The sequence below is a fragment of the Uranotaenia lowii genome, chromosome 3, assembly GCF_029784155.1.
Source record: "Uranotaenia lowii strain MFRU-FL chromosome 3, ASM2978415v1, whole genome shotgun sequence".
Lineage (NCBI taxonomy): Eukaryota > Metazoa > Arthropoda > Insecta > Diptera > Culicidae > Uranotaenia > Uranotaenia lowii.
In genome coordinates this window covers 196008787-196029153 of record NC_073693.1, presented here as the reverse complement: position 1 = coordinate 196029153, position 20367 = coordinate 196008787, and the positions used below count along the sequence as shown (strand labels likewise).

Below are 20367 nucleotides of genomic sequence, written 5' to 3'. Positions count from 1 at the left end.
CTTATTTCAGGGATTTTAAACCGGTTGGTTTATTCTTTCCAAGGCTAAATATTCTGCATTAGTGCCTGTTAAAACTACCCAAAAGTTGAAGTTTTGATAATTTACAACGAACTATGTTGAAAACAAGAAAAAGAAATCAATTCATCTTCACGAAATAAAAAAAAATTATCCAAAACTCATTTGTGAGTTTAGCCGCAACAAATAGAAGAACTGAAAAAAAACATTTATCTAAGAAACAAAATCTGTCGAACGACCTACTAGTAAAGAAACCCGTTCACATGCTGCATTTATTGAGAAAACATCCCACCTCGAATCAATGGAGTAAACAAACTTTAGGTGATCTGCTTTTCCAACTCTCAGGCACCACGCAATATTTGTTGTGATTCAATCATAAGGAGGTTATTCACTTTTTCTTGCCATTTGGGGAGACGAATCACTTTCATAAGTTCACAGTCAAAAATTCAATCAATATTAATCGTTCATAGTAATCATTCTCAACGCTCGCTGCTTTTGTAGTTCCAGAAATTAACATATCCCAGGGATTATTTTCTTCCCCAACACGGGCAGAAAAGGTCAATTGGTCTGTGGCTTATCGAATGAATTTCCACCTCCCTTGGGTACAAATAAAATTTACATAATTATTTTTGCTATTTACCATCATCGTTTTGCGCCACCAGCGGCAGTCGTTAGAATAATTAGCGTTTGTTTTTCTACACTCCGAGTCTAATACTACTTCGAATCCTCCTTAGGTAAATGCTTGTTGAGACCTTTCTCACTTTTAAGGTATGAATTGGTATGCCGAACAACGTTTACACGTATCATTTGATATTGTGGTGACAACGAATGTAATTTTTGATATCCTAATGTACTGAGCATACAATAAGCCTTATACAATCAATGTATCTGTCGACAAAGGCGTTTGACGTGTCAAGCAAAATAAATTACATATTGTTTGTACATAGTATTTGTTGGCATAGGTCATCCCAATCAGCGAGGATAAGAAAATTATGTCTCTAGTTTTGTCTTGCATCAGACCTACTATAAACCATGTATACCTTTTATCTTAAATACTCGAAACAATTTGTATTATAAGAAACACTACGAACGTTTAAAAAAATTGTATGTATGTATGTATGTATGTATGGTTCCCCCATCGGTAGCAAGGTCCTGCCTATGTCTGTGTGGCTTGGCCTTCGAATTTCTTCTAGGGCTTCCACGGTCCGATGGTTCGTCGAAGGAAGGCATCCAACCCTCAAAAACCTACAATGGCCGGCTACCCGTGCCGCTTGCAATATTTTTTTCAGGTTATCCCCAGATGCATTTCTTCTAATATTATTTGTATCTGGAAATGCAAGGAATAATATGATATAGGGAATATTTTGAAAATATATGATATGATATATAATATAATCAAATGAATAACCAAAAGGACAAATATTACTGTTATAATTATTTTATTCAAAAGGATACGGGACGGAGCAGTGAAGACAACTATTTATCGTCTCACTATCTCACAGTTACACTAGCCTTTAGTGTTGCTTCAGAGCTGTTTTGGTATGCATACTAAATAAAAATGAACAATGGTTTTAAATAATTAAATCTTCTGAACCAACTGAAAAATGTGTAGGCATAACCGTTATTTGTGATATGTGTAGACTCAATATGAACGTCTTTGGACTAACAAAACATTTACAAAAAAGAGATCGAAATCTAGTATTATGAAAGATCGTTTTTTATCTAGCGTTCACATTATTTTACTTTTATTTGGAAAAAAATAACATCAATTAGTCATAATTAGTAAAAATTTAAGGCGTCTGTAAAAAAGTGTAACTTTAGAGTAATAGAATGCTAAATTTTTAAAACTTTTATGTGTTGATACGTTTATTTTTACGGTGAAAAAGCTACAGAAAGAATTTTTTTTCAAAAATTGTCTTCATAACTTTTAATGAAAGCGTTTTTTAACCTGAAATTTTTATTTTTAACGTACTCATATATTTGATTACTTATAAAAACAATATTTGTCACACGTATTCGTTTCTCTGATAAGAAATGGAATATTGCTAGATTAATATATTCGTATGAATTAAACAATGAATAAGTAGTAAGAGTAAATATCTAAAACGTTCATTGGTTTGGTGTAATTGTTATTTTTTCATGAAGCTGAAATCGAAAACATTAAAAGCAGTTGAGGCAATATTGGAATGAAATTTATGAAAATTTATCTGTGCTTGATTTAAAGTATGGGAGATGAGGGCATAACGAGCACCCAGGGCATAATGAGCACTCCATTTTTCTACATAAGTACGTATTTTCTTAAACAAATTTTCATGAGGACTTGTTTCGTACTACCTATAGAATTAATTTTTCACCAAAAAAGAAATGTCCTTTTCATCTATACAGAAATATCAAATAATAACCAGCAAGGTTCTCAAGTGACGAAAATATTATAATTTTTGAGCACCACCAAATAAGCTTTTATGACCTTTAAATCAGCTTGATCTGAAATGTACGCACTGCAACATGATCTACACATTGTTTCTCAATTTTCAGCATCAAAACATTTTTGATTTTTCACTTGAATCAATTTTAAAACACGTTTTTACTTAAATTTGTTGACTAGGGGCATATAGAGCAGCATGTTATCGAGGCATAATGAGCATTTTCTGCCGTTGAATCTAGCAGCGAATTAAAATTGATTTATAGAGCCACACCTTGACTAGTTTTCATCGGAGAGGTAATCAAAAGACTAGAGTTCGATTTCTGTTCGAGGTGATTTTTTTCCATTTACAATTCATGATCGCTTTTTTTATTGTTACGTTTTACGGCTAGTAGCATCATCCTCCAAACAAAGCCCATAATGTATGAGCGTGCGTGAATTGTTTGTATTCTACAAACAGACCAAGATTATTTTGTTATTGCTTTGTTTGATGAATCTACGACAAACCTGACTTCATCGAGTTGAATTCGCTGCTAGATTCCCCGACAGAAAACGCACATCTTGCTCTGATTAATGGTGCTCATACTGCCTCAGGGGGGTTCTCATTATGCCTCTACAGTGGCTGGTTTTCAGTTTTTGGCAAAAATTTTTAAAATGCATTTTTTAACGTTTTCATCTAGTTTTTCACGTTTCAGCCCGTTAGGGAAAAGGCTTTTCAAGTGTCTGAACACGAAACAATAATGTATCCTACATATTATAGCTATTTTCTATGGTTAAATAAGCGTTTTCCTTAAGGTGGCCATTATGCCCCCATCTCCCCTAGTCTTTTTCTCCTCACACAGACATGGCAGTTTTGAAAAATTAACTTCCTAAAATATTATTTCTACTACTATCTCCGGACTATCTCCGGAGTCAATGAACCAATCAATTTGAACACATTTCAAATGTTCACAATCAGGACTCTTGAATATTAATGAAATAAAAAAAATCGTTTTAAAGGTACCGTTATAATATTGAATTGATTTTTTTGGAATTGATGATATTTTTAAGTTTTAATATATTTAGATGAATAATTTCCATTCTGAATGACGAAAGCACAATCGTCGTTCAATGTACAAAAGAAAAGAGAAACAAAAAGGAACTTCCTCACCGGGTTTGACACAAACGGTAACACCGCCTACTTCGATCGAAACATGTCCAAGCACGTTCAAACTTGTTTCGTTTTGAATAATCGAAATCCCTCGTTAGGTTACACTTCTCCCACGTAACCTTCATCACTTAAATCACCAAATCAAACAATCCCAAGAAAAGGCCACAAAAATATTCACTTGGCTTATCACTTTGACACGAGTTTCGAAGCGATTCCATATGATTCTTATTTAAACTTTTAACTATTGCTGCGCATAAACTTCCGAATTACTATTGCCATTTGCCCATTAAAAACAGTAAAAACACTTTCAAGCTAAATCAAACAACACATTTTGAACAATCCACGTATATCAACTAGAAACGGGAGAAAACAAATCGACACTCGATTGGTATGAATAGAAGCGGAAAAAATACTCGACCGTTCGACACGGCACCCGAAACGCGACTGACGAACGTTTAAAAAAATTGTCACTATTAATGCTATACCTTTTATGTTTTATCATTTCAGCAACAATGGCACACGATTTTGATTTTGATCTGGAAGAGGCCCTTAAGCGAGAAGGAATCAACAAGGATGAGCTAAAAGCCCTGAGGACCCCGGCTGTCGAAGGAGTTCCGTTCGAAATCACCGATAAACTACTGGCTTGCTTCTACGATGCGTGCAACAAAAAAGTAGAAGACGCACGAAAAGTTTTGAAAATCTACTACGAAGTCAAGAAATCTGCTCCGGAGCTGTTCAACAACAGAGATCCATTTGATGCAAAGATACGACATTGTTTTCAGCATCAGTAAGTTTAGTGTTTGGTTTAATTCGCCAACGATAAGCTCATTCTGGTGGAACAAAATTATTTTTTAAGCAAAAAAAAAAAAAATTGAAAATCGTACACATTAGTTGTATCTCCTGAAAACTCTCTTGAAATTAAAATTTAAACACAGTCGGTTTTCTGAAAAACGACCTGTCCCAGAAAGTCGATTTGGGCCAACAAAAAATTTTCGGGTTTCATGCATTTTTAAGTCATTTTTCATCTAAATAAACATAAATATTTTCCGGATTTTCTTTGACCTCCCTTAGGTTATCCTTGAAATCTTAAAGGCTATTTTTTACCAAAAAATTGTTTTTCGAGAAAACGCCTGATTTTGACGTTTTATGCATTTTGGATTCGTTTGGTATCAATTTCTAATTCTTTGAAGCAATTTTTTTCCTGAACAAATTGATCGAAGACTGTAGCTTCGCATCTCATTAGGCGGAAAAAGTTAAAGCTGTTGAATAGGGAGTTTTTTGGAATTGGAAAACAATCAATTCAACTGGCATCACTGCTGGTTCATAGCAAGATATTGCATGCAAAATGTCTGTTCAATGAAGTCTAGTCGAAACGTGCGAAACGAAACAAGTAGAAATGGATTGACAGTTGATCACCTTTCTCTTTCCAATTGACTTCTACCGATTTCTACCAGGTCGATACGAATCCTGCTGCCGAGCTAGATTGGTTTCGACTAGTTTCTACTTGCTCCATTGAACAACGACCTGACTAGTTTCGACCAAAACATTGACTCGTTGAACATCTACCCGTTGACGAAAACCATTTGAAACTGATTTTTACCAACCATTGAACGAAGCTAAAGTAGTCTTGCAATACCACGATAGGCACCAGTAGTGATGTCAGTGTAACTGTTTGTTTTTCACTATGGTTTATTATAACACATAACACCAATATAACTATGGTTTGTTTTTAGTAACAAGTAAACAAATTCGACGATAAATCCGTTCATTTTAAGCACAGTTCGATTTCGCAACGCAAAATGTTCGTGCGTGTTGCCAAAATCCAAAGAAGCCTGTATGCACATTTTCTTCATTGGGTGAGAACAGTGATCAATGTAAAATTTCAGCTCAATTAAACTTGATTTGAAGATGTCTGAAAGCGCTCAAAGTATCGATTATTAACACTTAAAATCACATGAAATTACATGATGGTTACATAAGATCGGAGAAATCGTAAAGTTTTGCATGATGCGAGAAGCATAAAAATACAAGTGCGGGAAAAAACTGAAACGCTTAATATCACGGAGAAAAAAGATTACAGTTGTTCTAATTATTTCAGCTGGTTGGTTATACCAATCATCAAAGCGTAGTTGATTTTCTCGCATCCAACTATAAATGTTATAGACTCAACTATAAACTGGTTATTGAATTTACACAATCAACTATGAATATAATGGATTCAACTTAATGGTATAATTGATTCAACTGTAAATATGATAGATTCAAATACAATTGTATTCAACTTCAATATAATAGATTCAACTATACATTTCTGGTTGACGTCTCACATTTAACTATAAATACGATAGACCCAATTATAGTGGTATAATTGATTCAACTATAAATATGATTAATTTTAGTATGATTGATTTTAGTTATTCAACTATAAATAGAATAGATTCAACTGTTCATTTCTTGATGACCTCTAACATTTAACTAAAGATATGATAAATTCAACTGTACTGGTGTAGTTGATTCAACTCTAAATATGATAGATTCAACTACAAATGTATGATTGAATCTAGGTATCGAACTATAAATATAGTTAATTAAACTATATATTTATGATTGTTTGTGTGATACTTGAATTATACAGTGTTCATCCGTGTTCATCAGCAAAAACAAATCGTAAGTGTGAGACCAGTCTGATTTTGACTTATTCAGAGGCGCTGAATCCTAATATTCAATTAGTTTTTTCGTAAGCTCAAGTTCTTGAGATAATTTTAAAAAATAGGTAAAATATTAGTTTTTCAATTTGTGACCTTTTTTTCACAACAATGTAAATTACAAATACTTATTGAATCAATGATTAACTTTCCCAAAGACTGCAAGTTATTTTGAATTCTGAGAAAAAAGTGTTGAAAGTTTTCTTTTTGTTATTTTTTTTCCAAACCTGCAAAAAACGGCAAATTTGACCAAATTTAAAAGTTAAATTAAACTAAATTGAATCTTTGATATTTTTATATCTAAAAGTCAAATAATTTCGCAGTTTTCAACAAATTTGTTGAATAAGTTTAAATCTTTAATATCCAATATTCAATAACTTCCTTTGATGATGTCTTATTTTTAGGAATAATTATAAATTGTAGAATTCATTTTTTAGAGCGTTATACATCTTGGCAATATCTGAGTCCTTGATTGAATGAAGGGTGGTTAGTTGATTGAAAATCAGCTTTTGGTTTTAATGTAGTTTTATTGGTTTATCAGTTACGAAAGTTCAATTGTACCCAAAACTGATCAATTTAACCATTCGTTTCATAGTGTAACAAATTTGCAACAATTAATGTATGGAAAAATGGAAAAATCGTATTTTATTTTAATTTTTTTTCTTGATGTACTCATCATTTTCAACTGTTTAACACTAGAAGGACCGGCAAATTGAATATACCTATTCGGACCGTGACCAGTCAAAATGACTGGTAAAGGGGGAATTTTTCTATCAAAATATTTTTAACTTTTTTCTTTTGAAATTATTTTGTTATTTATTCGATAACATTTTTGTTATAAAATGGAAATATTTTTTCACCATGGGTGCCCGGAATCTCCTCATTTTGGCATAGTTGACGAATGCGTGTATGTCATAAAATGAATATGTCAAATAATTATCAAAAACTTAAAACACATTATTAATCTTATAATAAAAACATGTTAAATGGCTATGAGTATTGACCATGGGTGCACGGTTTCACTTCAGTTTTGTTTTAGTAGATATTTTCTAGCATCCATCGCTCTGAAATTTTTCAACCCGATGCCTATAAATTATACCTGATATTGTAGGTTTTGAAGCATATTTTCTTTATAAGTAGATAAATTTACCATGGGTGCACGGATTCACCGCCATTCATCCAAAATTATTTTTTTTTGCATGCTAAAGGTAAAGAATAAAGACTTTTACAGATTCAAATGAAAATTTGTGTTATATACATGGTTTTTCACTATGGGTGCACGGATTCGCCGCGTTTTAGTCAAATATTGGACTTTTTGCAATTTTTTAAAAAGCATTATTACAAATCTTAACTAAACCAAAGTCGAAACCATGTCTTTCATGTTGAGACACAATGATTTAAGTTCCGTTTTTTTCATTCCTGGAAAAGAAATATTTCAATTATATCTTGAAATAATAAATTTATTTATTTATTATTAAAAAACAGGTTTTTGCATTCGTATAATTATCTGATAAGATCTGATCAACATCCAAGAAATTGGAAAACGGTTATCATGGATCGAGTGAATTTTAGGAATTATATACATCAAGTTATGTCGTGCGACGAAAAACAGTGGAAATAAAAATAATTAATCAACATTGTCAAATGTACACATTGATTTGTTTTTCCTTAAAAGTTTTTCGATGGACTAATATTGCATTTCAAATGCCTACAATATCTAACTCAAAAATATTTTGTGGTCTGAAGCAAGTTAAAAACTATTTATTTCTATATAATTAACAAGGCGAATTTACAGCCATTCCGTGCACCCATGTTGAAATATCTTAGCGCCGATGTGGTCTATCAGATAGACTGGCGTGAGTCTAGTTTAGGTATGCCAGGTGTACTGGGTTCGAGTCCCGGTATCGGCAAGAAAACTCTAGGGTTCAAACCCCATAAGTTGCCGACAGGTAAGATGTGTTTCCTCTTATAATAAGAATGTTCAATCAGTTGTCAGCTGGCCATTTATATACACGGGTGCCGGAATACCTGTAAGTGAACTTGCATTGGAAATTTGTCGAGCCTAATAATCTAAGAATGCAAGTGAATACATACTTGGGCAGAAACTGCGGTGATTCCGTGCACCCATGGTGGGTAACCAACATATAAGAATATATCGTCCACCCATGTTGAAATATCATTTTAATTATTCAGTTTCATAGCTGACGTCTTCAAATTTGAATAAATAAGTACTCAATTCATAATAATTTTACTCATTCTAGTTTAGTATAAAACATATTTATCACCTAAAACTACTCGATTACTCGAATGGACATGTATTAAATCTAACATAACTTTTACAAATCGTGATGAAATTCCGCCAAATTTTGCCAGAAAGTTCGATTATAGTTGAGCAACAAAACAGACCAAAAAAATTGAGAGTCAAGTGCTTGAAGCGCCGCACAGCGGTCAATCCGAGAACTTTTTCTTCAAATGTTAATGACTTCGCATCGAAAATCAATAATTTCATAACGAATGACAAACTTCTGCCCACCATAAATTAACTAGGACTCATTGTCTTGAATGTAGCTTGCATATGAAACCAAAAGCAAGCGAAAAAATTTTATCTTGTTTGAGTTATAGGGTTGTGAATTTTACCAGTCATTTTGACTGGTCACGGTCCGAGTGTCCATGGCGAAATTTTTCTCGCTTACTAAGAGAGCTAGTGAAATAAAAAATACACAGTTTTGTAGAGATTCCAAATTCATGAAAAGTCGTATTTTTTGCGAATTTTTAAAGCAAAGTATGCAAAAGATATTTAACAAACAAAGTGTCCAACCAGTCATTTTGACTGGTGCGGTCTTTCTAGTGTTAAAATGATTTTATAGAAAAAATAAAAAATCATGAAACGAAGGGTTAATAATTTTCACCGTTTTCACCGTTTTCAGTCATATCACCGAAACTAGAAGTAACAGACGAAATCTCTGGAATGTTATGAATTCGGGACGCCAAAATCTTACAAAATCAGTTATTGAAACATAGGCATCAAAAATGGTGTTCGCCTGTGTAATCGTTACAAACTTTTTGGGTTGATTCACAGAATTACAGATGCAATCAGAAATTCGCTGAGTCATGACGATTAAAAAAATCTATAATCGTTCAACCCGTCTTTATTATGCTGTATTATGCGGGTTGCTCATCCTTGCCGTAGATTACTAAAGTATATTCCTATCGTTTAAGCTTTGATCAAAAAAACTATTTTTTCAAAGAAAATCCGTTTGTGACACTTATGCCGCAAAATACTAAGGAGTGAAAATACTTTTAAAAAATGCAACACTTTCTTTTGTGAAAAATTTTGAATGCATGGATGGAAATGGATGAAGTGAAACTAGGTACCCAATGATGTAGTGTTTACATGTGTTTTACATTGTATTTTTCTCAAAATTTCTACACCCAAAATTCAGCCTCTGTGCCAATGGCGTGTAGTCAATTACATAGCATCATTGGTACAAGAAGATAACGCGATCGGTGCTGATTCGATTTGCTCCCACCGGCATTAATCTCCCAAGTTAACCGAATTGCTTATGTCTGAAAGAAACAAAATAAAAACGCTTTCACGTCCCTCCCTATCGCATCACAAGACGAAGAAGGATGGAAATAAATACCGGCCAACACCAGGCAGCCAGCGAACCGAGCACTGTGCGTGTGAATGTAGCAAAAGCAACAACAAAAACATCCTTCTAATTCAATCCCGGCAAACAACCACGGCCGAGCTGTGCGTATGTATGCAGTAAAAGCAACAACAAAAAAAAACATTCCTCCAATTCAATTCGCCGGCAAACAACCACGGCTAAGCTGTGCGTGTGTATGTAGCAAAAGCAACAAGAATATATTCCTTCAATTCAAAGGCAAACAAGCACCGGCCAAGCTGCCCGGCTTTAGCAGCTGTGTATATGTAGCGTGTGTATGTAATAGCAGGCAGTAAGCAAAGCACAGTTCTCATTCAATGGGTTTCCCGTTTCCTCCACTCCCGTTCCCTTTCCCGTTTCCATCGCAAGACAAATGAATACCTTGAAAGGAGGCCAAACGCCGGGAAGCCACTGTCGTGCGTTTCTTTTGTGATTGATCGGTGGCAGAATGCCTATGACAAATATCCCTCTTCCTGCATGAAGCTTAATTAGTACACTGGTTAAGATGTCGGTTTGACAAGATCATTTAGTTAGTGAATTGAGTTCGATTCTCCCTACGGGCGCTGTGGTTTATGTTTTTATTTTCTTGTTTCTGGGATGAATTATCCAATAGGAACGAAATCCCATAAAATGTTTTTCTTGTTTTGCTTGAATGTAGTGGTCATGCATCATTTTAGTTGGGAGCCGAGTCCTTATGCCAGTTACGGTTTTTCAAACATATCATCTTCGGCACAGTGCACATTTCAGCGCATTATCGGCACAGAGATGTGCTAAATAGGCATTGGATTTTTGCAACCTCTTCTATGGGTGTAGAATAAACCTTATGGTTCGAATAGTATTTCAATGATTTCATATGTGAAAATTACACGTCTAACGTCAGTGTAATTTAGAAGATCCAGAATTTCTATCTATTGAAAATTATTAAACTTGTTTATTGTACTTACTATCTTAATGCTCCCGCGTCGATTCTCCGGCGCATAGGGCCGTGGCAAAACACCTCCACTGTTGACAATTTGTTGACGACAGTTCGTATTGTGGAAATCCAAAAAAGGCTATGCCTCGGAAGAAAACCCGTGATCGAGGGATTAATTTTTGCCTTGGCCTCAAAGATGATACAATACTCAATTTTTTTTTTTTTTTTTTTTTTTTTTTTTTTTTTTTTTTTTTTTTTTTCATGCGGCAGCTTTATGAGAAATCACACGGCCCTTTTGAGGCCAAAATTTTTCACCGCGGGGGAAAGCTAGGTAAATGAAATGGGAAGGATTGGGAGGAGACCGCAATACACCGGGCGGATTAAGAATGTGTCTCATTTAAACTCCGGTTGCTCTCTGACAAGTCAGACCCTGGCGAACCAGGGCTGGGCTTGCCAATGAGCTGTATTGCGAGCGAGGGTATTTTATATCGGTTGAATAATGTGTAACACTGTGTCATGTGAAGTGAGCAACAAATAGTAGCTTTAGAGGGCTGAGGTTTGTCGTGATAGTATTATTGTGTAGTGTGAAGTGAGCCTTTGTAAGGCCGAGTTTTGTTTTCACAGTGAGTATTATTGTGTCAACTGAAGTGAGCAACAAATAGTAGCCTTTGTAGGGCTGAGGTTTGTTGTCACAATGAAAGTATTGTGTCATGTGAAGTGAGCAACAAATAGTAGCCTTTGTAAGGACGAGTTTTGTTTTCACAGTGAGTAGTATTGTGTCATGTGAAGTGAGCAACAAATAGTAGCCTTTGTAAGGACGAGTTTTGTTTTCACAGTGAGTAGTATTGTGTCATGTGAAGTGAGCAACAAATAGTAGCCACTGTAGGGCTGAGGTTTGTTGTCACAGTGAATAGTGTTGGACCCTACCTGTCACCTAACCTTACTCGATTCAAGAACTTTGAGCCTATGATTGTTTTCGCTTGAGATTAGCATAGATTGGCTAATAAAAGATATTTCCAAATATGTAATTACATTAACAACTTGGATACCATAAAACCGAATCTCCATTGAAAGGTGTTTATCACTGGCAGCACTTGTAAAAATTCTACGTTACACAAAGAATAAAAAATAAACTGATTAATAACCGAACAGGACTATACTACTAATGACAATGCTGTTCTTCTAAAGCCTCATCGCTAACTTTGAGCAACTTCTCAGAGCAACTTTCCTCAATCTGTTTCAGTTGAAATAAATTACATTCCTATTTTTGATTCCCGATATTATTTTCCTGGACTATCTTTTATTATTGTTTTTCCAAATCGTACCATCTTTCTTTGACTTCCTTAATTGAATTTCAAACCTAACCGAACATTAGGCAAATCTAGCAAAAAGAAATGAGAAAGAATTATTGTTAACAGGAAACTGTCCAAAAAGCATTCTGATCCAATGAGCCTCTAGTTCTTGTAAAATGCTTGATTTAAGAATAAGCCTTCGAAATTCATAAACCGCAAATGCACACTTACTAGAGCATTGGGGACGCGAATACTACTACCTTATTATTAGTTATGAGAGTTATTAATCCGTGACTCCTTGAAGCCTAGGATACGGGGACACATCTGGACTTCTTAAACAAGGACCTGAAATATAAAACTTTATTAAACAAATTGTATGAATAATTATATCAGGTCAAACAATCAATACTGATCGGACCATATTGAACACTGGTAAGACGTTAGTTTAAAGCCGTGGGGCCAACACGTAGGTTCCGTTTCACTGGTGTTCATCAGTGATCCGTTCGTGCTCGCAAGATCTGGTGTGATATTTACACTATTCGATATTTTAAGATCTTGCGCGACAAGGCATACCCATTTATATCAGAGTGATATAAATGAGCCTCTTACCATGCCCACGGAAAGATGATACAATACTCAATTTCATTTTTGGGTGGACAAAAACCTGGGGTTCAAAATCATTTATTTATTCAAAAATCGAAGGCACCGTTATTTGAAGAGGTTAAATGTAGGTTAGTTAATACAAAATTTATATTATGCTTCAGTGATTGCATAAATTGCAGATACAATACATGATAAGGAATTATAAAGCGTGAATGTGTTCTTATAATGTTATTCATATTTCAGAGATTATTTTCCGTTACCTCCAACTCCTGCCGGGTACTCGGTGATTTATCACAGATTAAGCAGCCCGAAAGCATCGAACTACAACTTCAATGACGCTGTCAAAACATACTTCATGCTGCTAGATTCTTGTCTTTACACCCAGGGACCTCGTCCAGGATTGATATGCCTATTCGACATGAGCAACGTCGGATTAACACATCTACTACGGGTCAACATGACAACCTTACGAAATTTCTTCCATTACCTCCAAGATGCATTGCCCGCCAAACTGAAAGCCATCCACGTGTTGAATGCCGTCTCTTTCTTCGATAAAGTCCTGTACCTTATCAAACCGTTTCTCCGTGCCGAAATTCTCAATATGGTAGCTATGCTGTCCCGACACCAGCAAGTAAAGGGAAAACAATAAAGTCTAATTGTAAACACTTTTTTGCAGCTTTTCCTACACCCCGTAAATGCCAATCTAGATAAGCTGTACGACGAGTGGATTCCTCGCAGTTGCCTTCCGTCGGATTATGGCGGGGAGCTGAAATCGGTAGCAGAACTGCACCAGGACCACATTAAGAAGTTTGAGCAAATGCAACCTTTCTTCATCGCAGAGGAACGGGTGCGGACTGGAAAATCCAATTTGATAGACGAAACACGGGAAAAAATTAAATCTCTCGACATAGATTAGCATATTTTATTTGTGACTTTTTTTCAATAATATCTACTAGCTGGATTCCAAGTTAGGTTATTACTGTAATTAGGTATGCAGATCCCTACTTGAGGCAAGCAATATTCATCCGGTGCCGATGGTTTTTAATGTTAATTGAGAGAATCATGTGTTGCTACCGAACAACACTAGTAATGTGATATTTTTTTTATCTTCAGTACGTGTTTAAGAGGAAATAAAACAAAGGGAGGGAATTGGGCTTACAAGTATTTTTAACCAAACGAAAACAAATAAATAGAAAACCTTGAAATACTTTGAAGTTGGTTTCATTGGCTGAAGAGAATGCTATACAGCCCTTAAGAGAATATCAAAAAACTCCCTACGCAACCCAAAAAAGCCGGTTGACAAATCGCTCTGACAACCAGACGACAGGCTGCTAGATTGTCGGGTCTATCATAAATTTTTCTTTTGATTTTAATATTTACATAATTACAGGTATTTTCGTAGTTTACTTACTTTCGAAACCAAAATCAGCCTCGAGATTCACTGCCCTTCAGGTTAGAAGTAAAAACCTCAAGCCGCTTGACCATACTAGCTCATGGCAATCTAGTTTTAAAAGTTGTATCTAAACTAGAGAGTTTGATGAGCTCTCTAGTTAGAGAACACATTTTATATGATAAAATAAAGTGAAATGTTGTCTAAGTTTGAAATTTTTACTATCAACGGACTTGAATTGGTTTAACGATAAACACACCGACACCGACACTTTGTATACCTACCTTTGTATACCTGACCGCCGGGGGTCAAATCACCCCTAGCACTTTTCCACTAAAACTCTCTTGTTTCTAAACCGATTTTTATAAAATTTATAGTTATAGAAAAGCTTTTAACGTGACTCAAATATGTTTTCAAACAATATTTAATAATTTATTTTGAAATTATTCAAAGTCCTAAAAAATAAAAAAATAAACATGCTTCGGGAAAAAGGCTGTTAAGTCAGTTATGAAGTGCTTGAAAAAAATTCCCTTCGGATCTGCAATACGATGTTGTATGAGAAAGATATGAATGAGATAAATTAGCGATTTTTTACAAGAATGATAGGCTAAATGATACTAAGGGGTGATCCCAAACTTTTGGACGACAACTTAAGTGTCTATTTTATTATTTAAAAATACATTCTTGAATTTTTGCACAACATTTTTTTGTTGTGTTTTGAGAAGTATAGAATAAGGATTCCAACAAACATATATTTGATGTTAATGCAACTCAAATCTTGAAATTTGGTCCACCCTATCCCGAGATGATCGGCTTTGAATACTGAGTGCGATTTTTTGAAAATATTCTAACTTTAGGCTAAGTTTAAGGTACTTAAACTAAAACATTATTTCTAGGCAAAATACCTCCGAAATAGCTATTGCTCATTATCTTTCAAATGAGATTAGAAGATTTGCAATATGTCCTAAAACGGCTGAGATATGAACGATAAAAATTTGCATGTTTTTAGCGGGTGATCCCAAACTTTTGGCCGGCAGTGTATATGTTGCACGTATGGAAATATTTTTTTTTTAATTTCTTAAGATCATGGCCACAAAAAATGTAAAAAAGTGATGTAAAACAGTACTTTTTGATGAATCAAACGCCAAAACTATTCCAGTAACAGTAGAAAATTTTTGAAACGTGAATTGACGTAATTGGTGACATTTTGGCATCTTTAGATTTAAAAACACTAAACACAGAATTCTTGACGGCTATTCTATTAACTTTTTATTATTATAATTTTGTTCAAGTTTGAAGATTTCGAAAAACGTATGTGGTATTAGACTGAGTCGATTTGTGGTAATTTTTTAATTTTTCAAACTCTGGGGTCTAAAAAGCTTCGTTTTGATTCAAAACTCATCCATGATTTTTTGCAGAGTTTTTAAGTAACGTTTACAGGAGTAAAAGTTGTACTTTTAAGTTTGTATGTGAAGACCGTAACTTTGTATCTTATTAATTAAAGTTATAGACACTATAATTTCAAATAGTCTAGCAAAGAAATGACTGGAGCCAATCAAACTGTCATTCGCGCGGAGCCATTCGAGCATTCTATCAAATATAATTGAAACCAATATTCACCACACCACACACTGTGACCACACTTATTTTCTTCATACAATTAGAAGGCGACACCATCAGCATTAGAGTGTCCATTTCCCGGCCATTTTAGCGTTCCCGGGAATCGGGAAATCTGACGATCCGTTTCCCGAGAACTCCCGGGATCCCGGGAAAAAATTAAAATGAAGATTTCAATTGCGTAAGAATCTTTATCAATATGGTATTGTTAAATTTAAGGTAGTTCCTAGTATTGCAAAATATTTCAAACTTTTTCAATGCGTCAAAAATTCAATAAGCAAACCAAAGACCCAAAAAAAAGTACTTTAACCGAAAAATTGGTCTGATTCTAGCTGCAAAAATTTGAAATAATGGAGAAAGATTTCTCATTATCGATAGTTAGTTTGCTAGACTGTTATTTATCGAACATCGTAAGTTTTCAGATAACTATCCATTTGTTCAACAATATGTCATTTCTTTGCTGATGATTTTGCTACTGTTAACAGTATCCGAAACGGAAGTTCTAAATGATGAGAATAGAACATTTAGATTCTTTCCGTAGCGTTTCATTTTTGGTTTTATAGATTCTTTGGCGTTTTTCACTATTTCACTAAGTTTTCGATAGGAAATACATGTTTTTTATCAAATTCCTTATGTTAACCAAATTTAAGAAAAAAAAATTTAAGACTAAGCCATCAAGGTCACAGATCACACTGACATGACACTTAGAACACAAATTCAACCATTTTCAGGCTATTTTTTTTTTTTTTTCAAATTTTGAAGGTTTGCAAAACCGACGGAAATAAGCGCCTGTTTAGCCCGATTTTATCGTAGAAATTGCCTTTTTTTTAAGTTCTGTGGCACTTTCTAACTGGGATAGCATTTCTCAAACCGATCAATGTGCACTCTGGAATCGATATTGCGTACTGTTGGAAAAATTATCCAATAAACGAAATCGACTGTCCAGTCAGTATGGTCAGTGGTTGAACTATCATTTTCCTTGCTCAATATGATTCATTTTTCCAATTTAGATCGTGTAAATTTGTAGTAATTTAGAACATTTTACTGGCTTCGGGAATTCCCGGGATTTTTAAAGCGTTTCCCGGGTATCGGGAATTCCCGAATTTTTCTAATTCCCGGGTAAGACACTCTAATCAGCATCCTCTAGCGGACAAAATGGAAGCACTTAGTCGAGAAATTCGTCTAACTTGTGAGTAGCGTGTAATTCGGACTTGACTTGAACAGGGATGCTATTATAATAAATAAAATTATTTATTTCTATTCTTGCACCATATAGGGGAGAGCCGGGCTATATGCGCATATTAAGGGAAGCACTCATTTGGCTCAAGTTTTGGTGAAATTTTATACGTCATTAGTTCTTTTGCATGAAACATGTGTTCAAGGTTGTCATAACAAATCGTTCGACCTGAAATTTTCGAAATTGGGACATTGATAAGGTCGGGAGCACCATTTTTATTCGTTATGGGACTGTTATGCGAGCATATTTGAGATTTTTTTTCAAAATTTAATCTACTCGCATAAGTCATAACATTCCCATACAGAATATGTTTTGCTCACCAAGCTACTTTCTAAGACTTAAGTTTGATCTTTTTTGAACTTCTAAACGCAGTTATCAGAAAAACAAACCTAATTTTGGAAAAATATCGTGAATTCTTCAATGTGAGTTCAATCTTTTTACGATTTTGATTGCATCTGATAGTTTTTCGCTGAGGAAGAGATTCCTTTCTTCTTACTGGTCTGCCTTCGAAAACTAGTGTGCATAATTCGACATCAAGAGAATTGAATCTTTATTAAATGATTCCAAGCAATAAATCAAAGACTATTTCGTCGAAAGAAACATTGAAAAGTAACTAAATCCGTGGTTTTTTTTAACATATGGGACTGTTTTGCCGGTATATTTCATATGGGACAGCCACGAGTTGATATACTTCTCGAAATTTCTGGAACAAAATCTCTTTTTTATTGTTTTATATTGAAGCCCTATGTTCAAAATGACGAACTGTCAGGTTAGATGAAAAATGACGAAAATTCATATGGGACCGTTATGCGAGTAGGGGCAGTATAGGTGAAAAACAAATGAAAATTATGATAAATAACTCTTGTTAATGTTATCACAAAGCCAGGAAAGCTTTGTGAATCACAATACTTTATCCATGATTTTCCAATATTTAGAAAGTTTGCTCGATTGGCTCCCGCGAATGACAGTTCGATTGGCTCCCGTCATTCTCTTTGCCAGACCATATGAAATTGTAGTGTCTCCCGCTTAACGAAATAAAATAGTTCTACAAAGAATGGCGTGTATGTAGACTCGCGATTTTAACATCTTTGTCAATAAATAAAAAAAAAGATCTTTCAAGCTTTTTTTGTTGAGAAATGAATCCAACTGTGTATGGGATGAATAAACCCAAGAGGCTTAAAATCCCAAATAAAACAACTAAACAAACAAACTAACTGTGTTAGATGAAATTTCAGGGACTAGATAAGAGAAAATCGATGTTGAAAAACATGCGAAAAAAATTCGCCTTGTCTTTTTAGGAGCGTAGAGATAAATATTGTAAACACATATTCAACACACACAGTATAATATTATCATCCAAAACACAAACCAATATCTTTACTCCATTTCCAACCATATATTTCACCAATACCAAAACATTCCAAACGTAAACAATTCCAAAAACAAAAACAACAAAACAGTTAAGAGTAGGCCTATAAAAATAGTAGACAGCTATTACAAGTGAAACACTAATTAAAATGTGTAAAACCCCATTTCGCAAAAAACCGTAAGTCACAATATTTATCTCTACGCTCCTAAAAATCATAACACATAGTTTACCGACAACAGAACCATCGTAGCAAAAGCTCCCATCTAGTCCCACACCCATAGCCAGATCTACAGTACAATACCTAGTAAGTGCAACGCCCATTTATAAAAATAGTTTATTAGATATTAATTAATTTTCACAAAAATAAAATAAAATTGTAGATTCTCCTTTGAAGAAGGCCAAGACCAAAGGCCGAAACGTCGGATAATATGTAAACGTATTGTTTTTGATCTATATTATTTTTGACTGAAAATGCCAATCGAAAAATCTACGAAAATCAACCAGTCGTTAAACAAATTTATTGAAAATAAGATACATCTTATGAACCACTTTTTTGCGTCCAAACTAATTTTTCATAAGAGTCTTATGAAATTCTTTCAATTTTCATACGATGTTCTCATGAAAAATAGAAGAAACGGCATTGTGAAAAAATGATGAACACATTCATTCATAGCATCAGTTTTTTTTCATCATCTAACAGTACGAAACAATCGCCAGTTTATAGTTATTATAGTTTTCCTTCAATGTTAAATGTTATTGTTATCTCCGGAATGGTAAGTTCGATTTGATGTTTTTGGTGTGAACGTTGAATATATTAGTAAACTAAAATACATTATTTGTTTACTTTTCAGCAAGCTGATCGGCAAAAAACGAAAGGTCGAAGATTAAGATGCGGCAAAAAAAAACATTGATGGAGCTTCTGTTGATGCGCTGCTGATGGTGACCATGAAGAATTTGATTTTGAACAAATTTTGCAAACAATAAAGTGAATGTTTTCAGCATGAAATATCGAGAATTTTTCTTATTAGAAAGTGATTTACTGTTTCCATAAGAATCTCTTATGAAAAGCAACAATTGTTAACCTCTCATTGAAGTACACTCAGGCAAATTCTTATTATAATTTTTAGAAGAACCGTCTTATGAACCGCTTTTTAGAGTGCAAAATTGGTTTTCATAAGAGTCTTATGAAATTCTTTCTATTTTCATAAGAAGTTCTTATGAAAAACACAAGAAGCGGCATTGTGAAAAATAATGAACACATTCACTCCATTAGTCTGTTTTTCATCGTCATACAAAGGACTCACTAGTTCTGGAGTTAGAAGTTTTTGTAATAGTTAAATGTGATTTCGATCTTCTAAATGGTAAGTTTGAGTAGGAAATCATTTTTTGTGAACGTTGAAAACATTTATTTACTCAAGTACTTTTTTTGTTTACTTTTCAGCATGCTGACCACCGTCTTGTCGTAAACTCAGGAGTTTTCTCGCCTTCTTTTGCCGTCTTCCCAACAAACATTTTTGCTGATTAAAAACGCCAATTCTCTGATCGTATGCTGTGTTAAGGTGCTGATTGCTGTTTCAGCTTTCTGGCTGAAGAACGAAATACTTCAGCGCTGTTTCAGCATGTAAGGAAGTTTTATTTCAGCCAATAGAAAGTAGGGGAAAATTGGTTGAAGAATAACTCGTTCAGCCTTTGTCCAACCATTTTTGACACCATTCAAATTTGACAGGCGTCAGCTGTACAAGGGTAACTTCGACAGCGACTTTCAGCTATATCAAAATTTCTGTTGTTGTCATTGATCAACCAATGCATGATAGCGAATGTATCGAAATAAGAATTTTTTTAATCGTCTAATTATTCGTAGTTTCTCATTTTGCTTGATAAAATGACCCCCGGGAAAGCTTCTTTTCATTTGCGAAGCATTTCAATTTCAATTTCTTCATGTGAAATTGACCTTGGTTGGGATATATTTCGGTCGCTTAAGAACGA

At 34.4% G+C, this 20367-nt stretch overlaps 1 protein-coding gene across 1 annotated transcript in view; it reads left to right on the top strand.

The window, feature by feature from the left end:
* LOC129757960 (alpha-tocopherol transfer protein-like) overlaps positions 1 to 13978 on the top strand; it is a 36238-nt gene extending 22260 nt beyond the window's left edge. Inside the window, exons 2-4 of the mRNA XM_055755372.1 lie at positions 4095 to 4374; positions 13012 to 13372; positions 13445 to 13978. Coding sequence (XP_055611347.1) covers positions 4100 to 4374; positions 13012 to 13372; positions 13445 to 13684 — 876 coding nt within the window. The 5' untranslated portion in view covers positions 4095 to 4099 and the 3' untranslated portion in view covers positions 13685 to 13978. The remainder of the gene's footprint in view (positions 1 to 4094; positions 4375 to 13011; positions 13373 to 13444) is intronic.
* The last annotated feature ends 6389 nt before the right edge of the window (positions 13979 to 20367 follow it).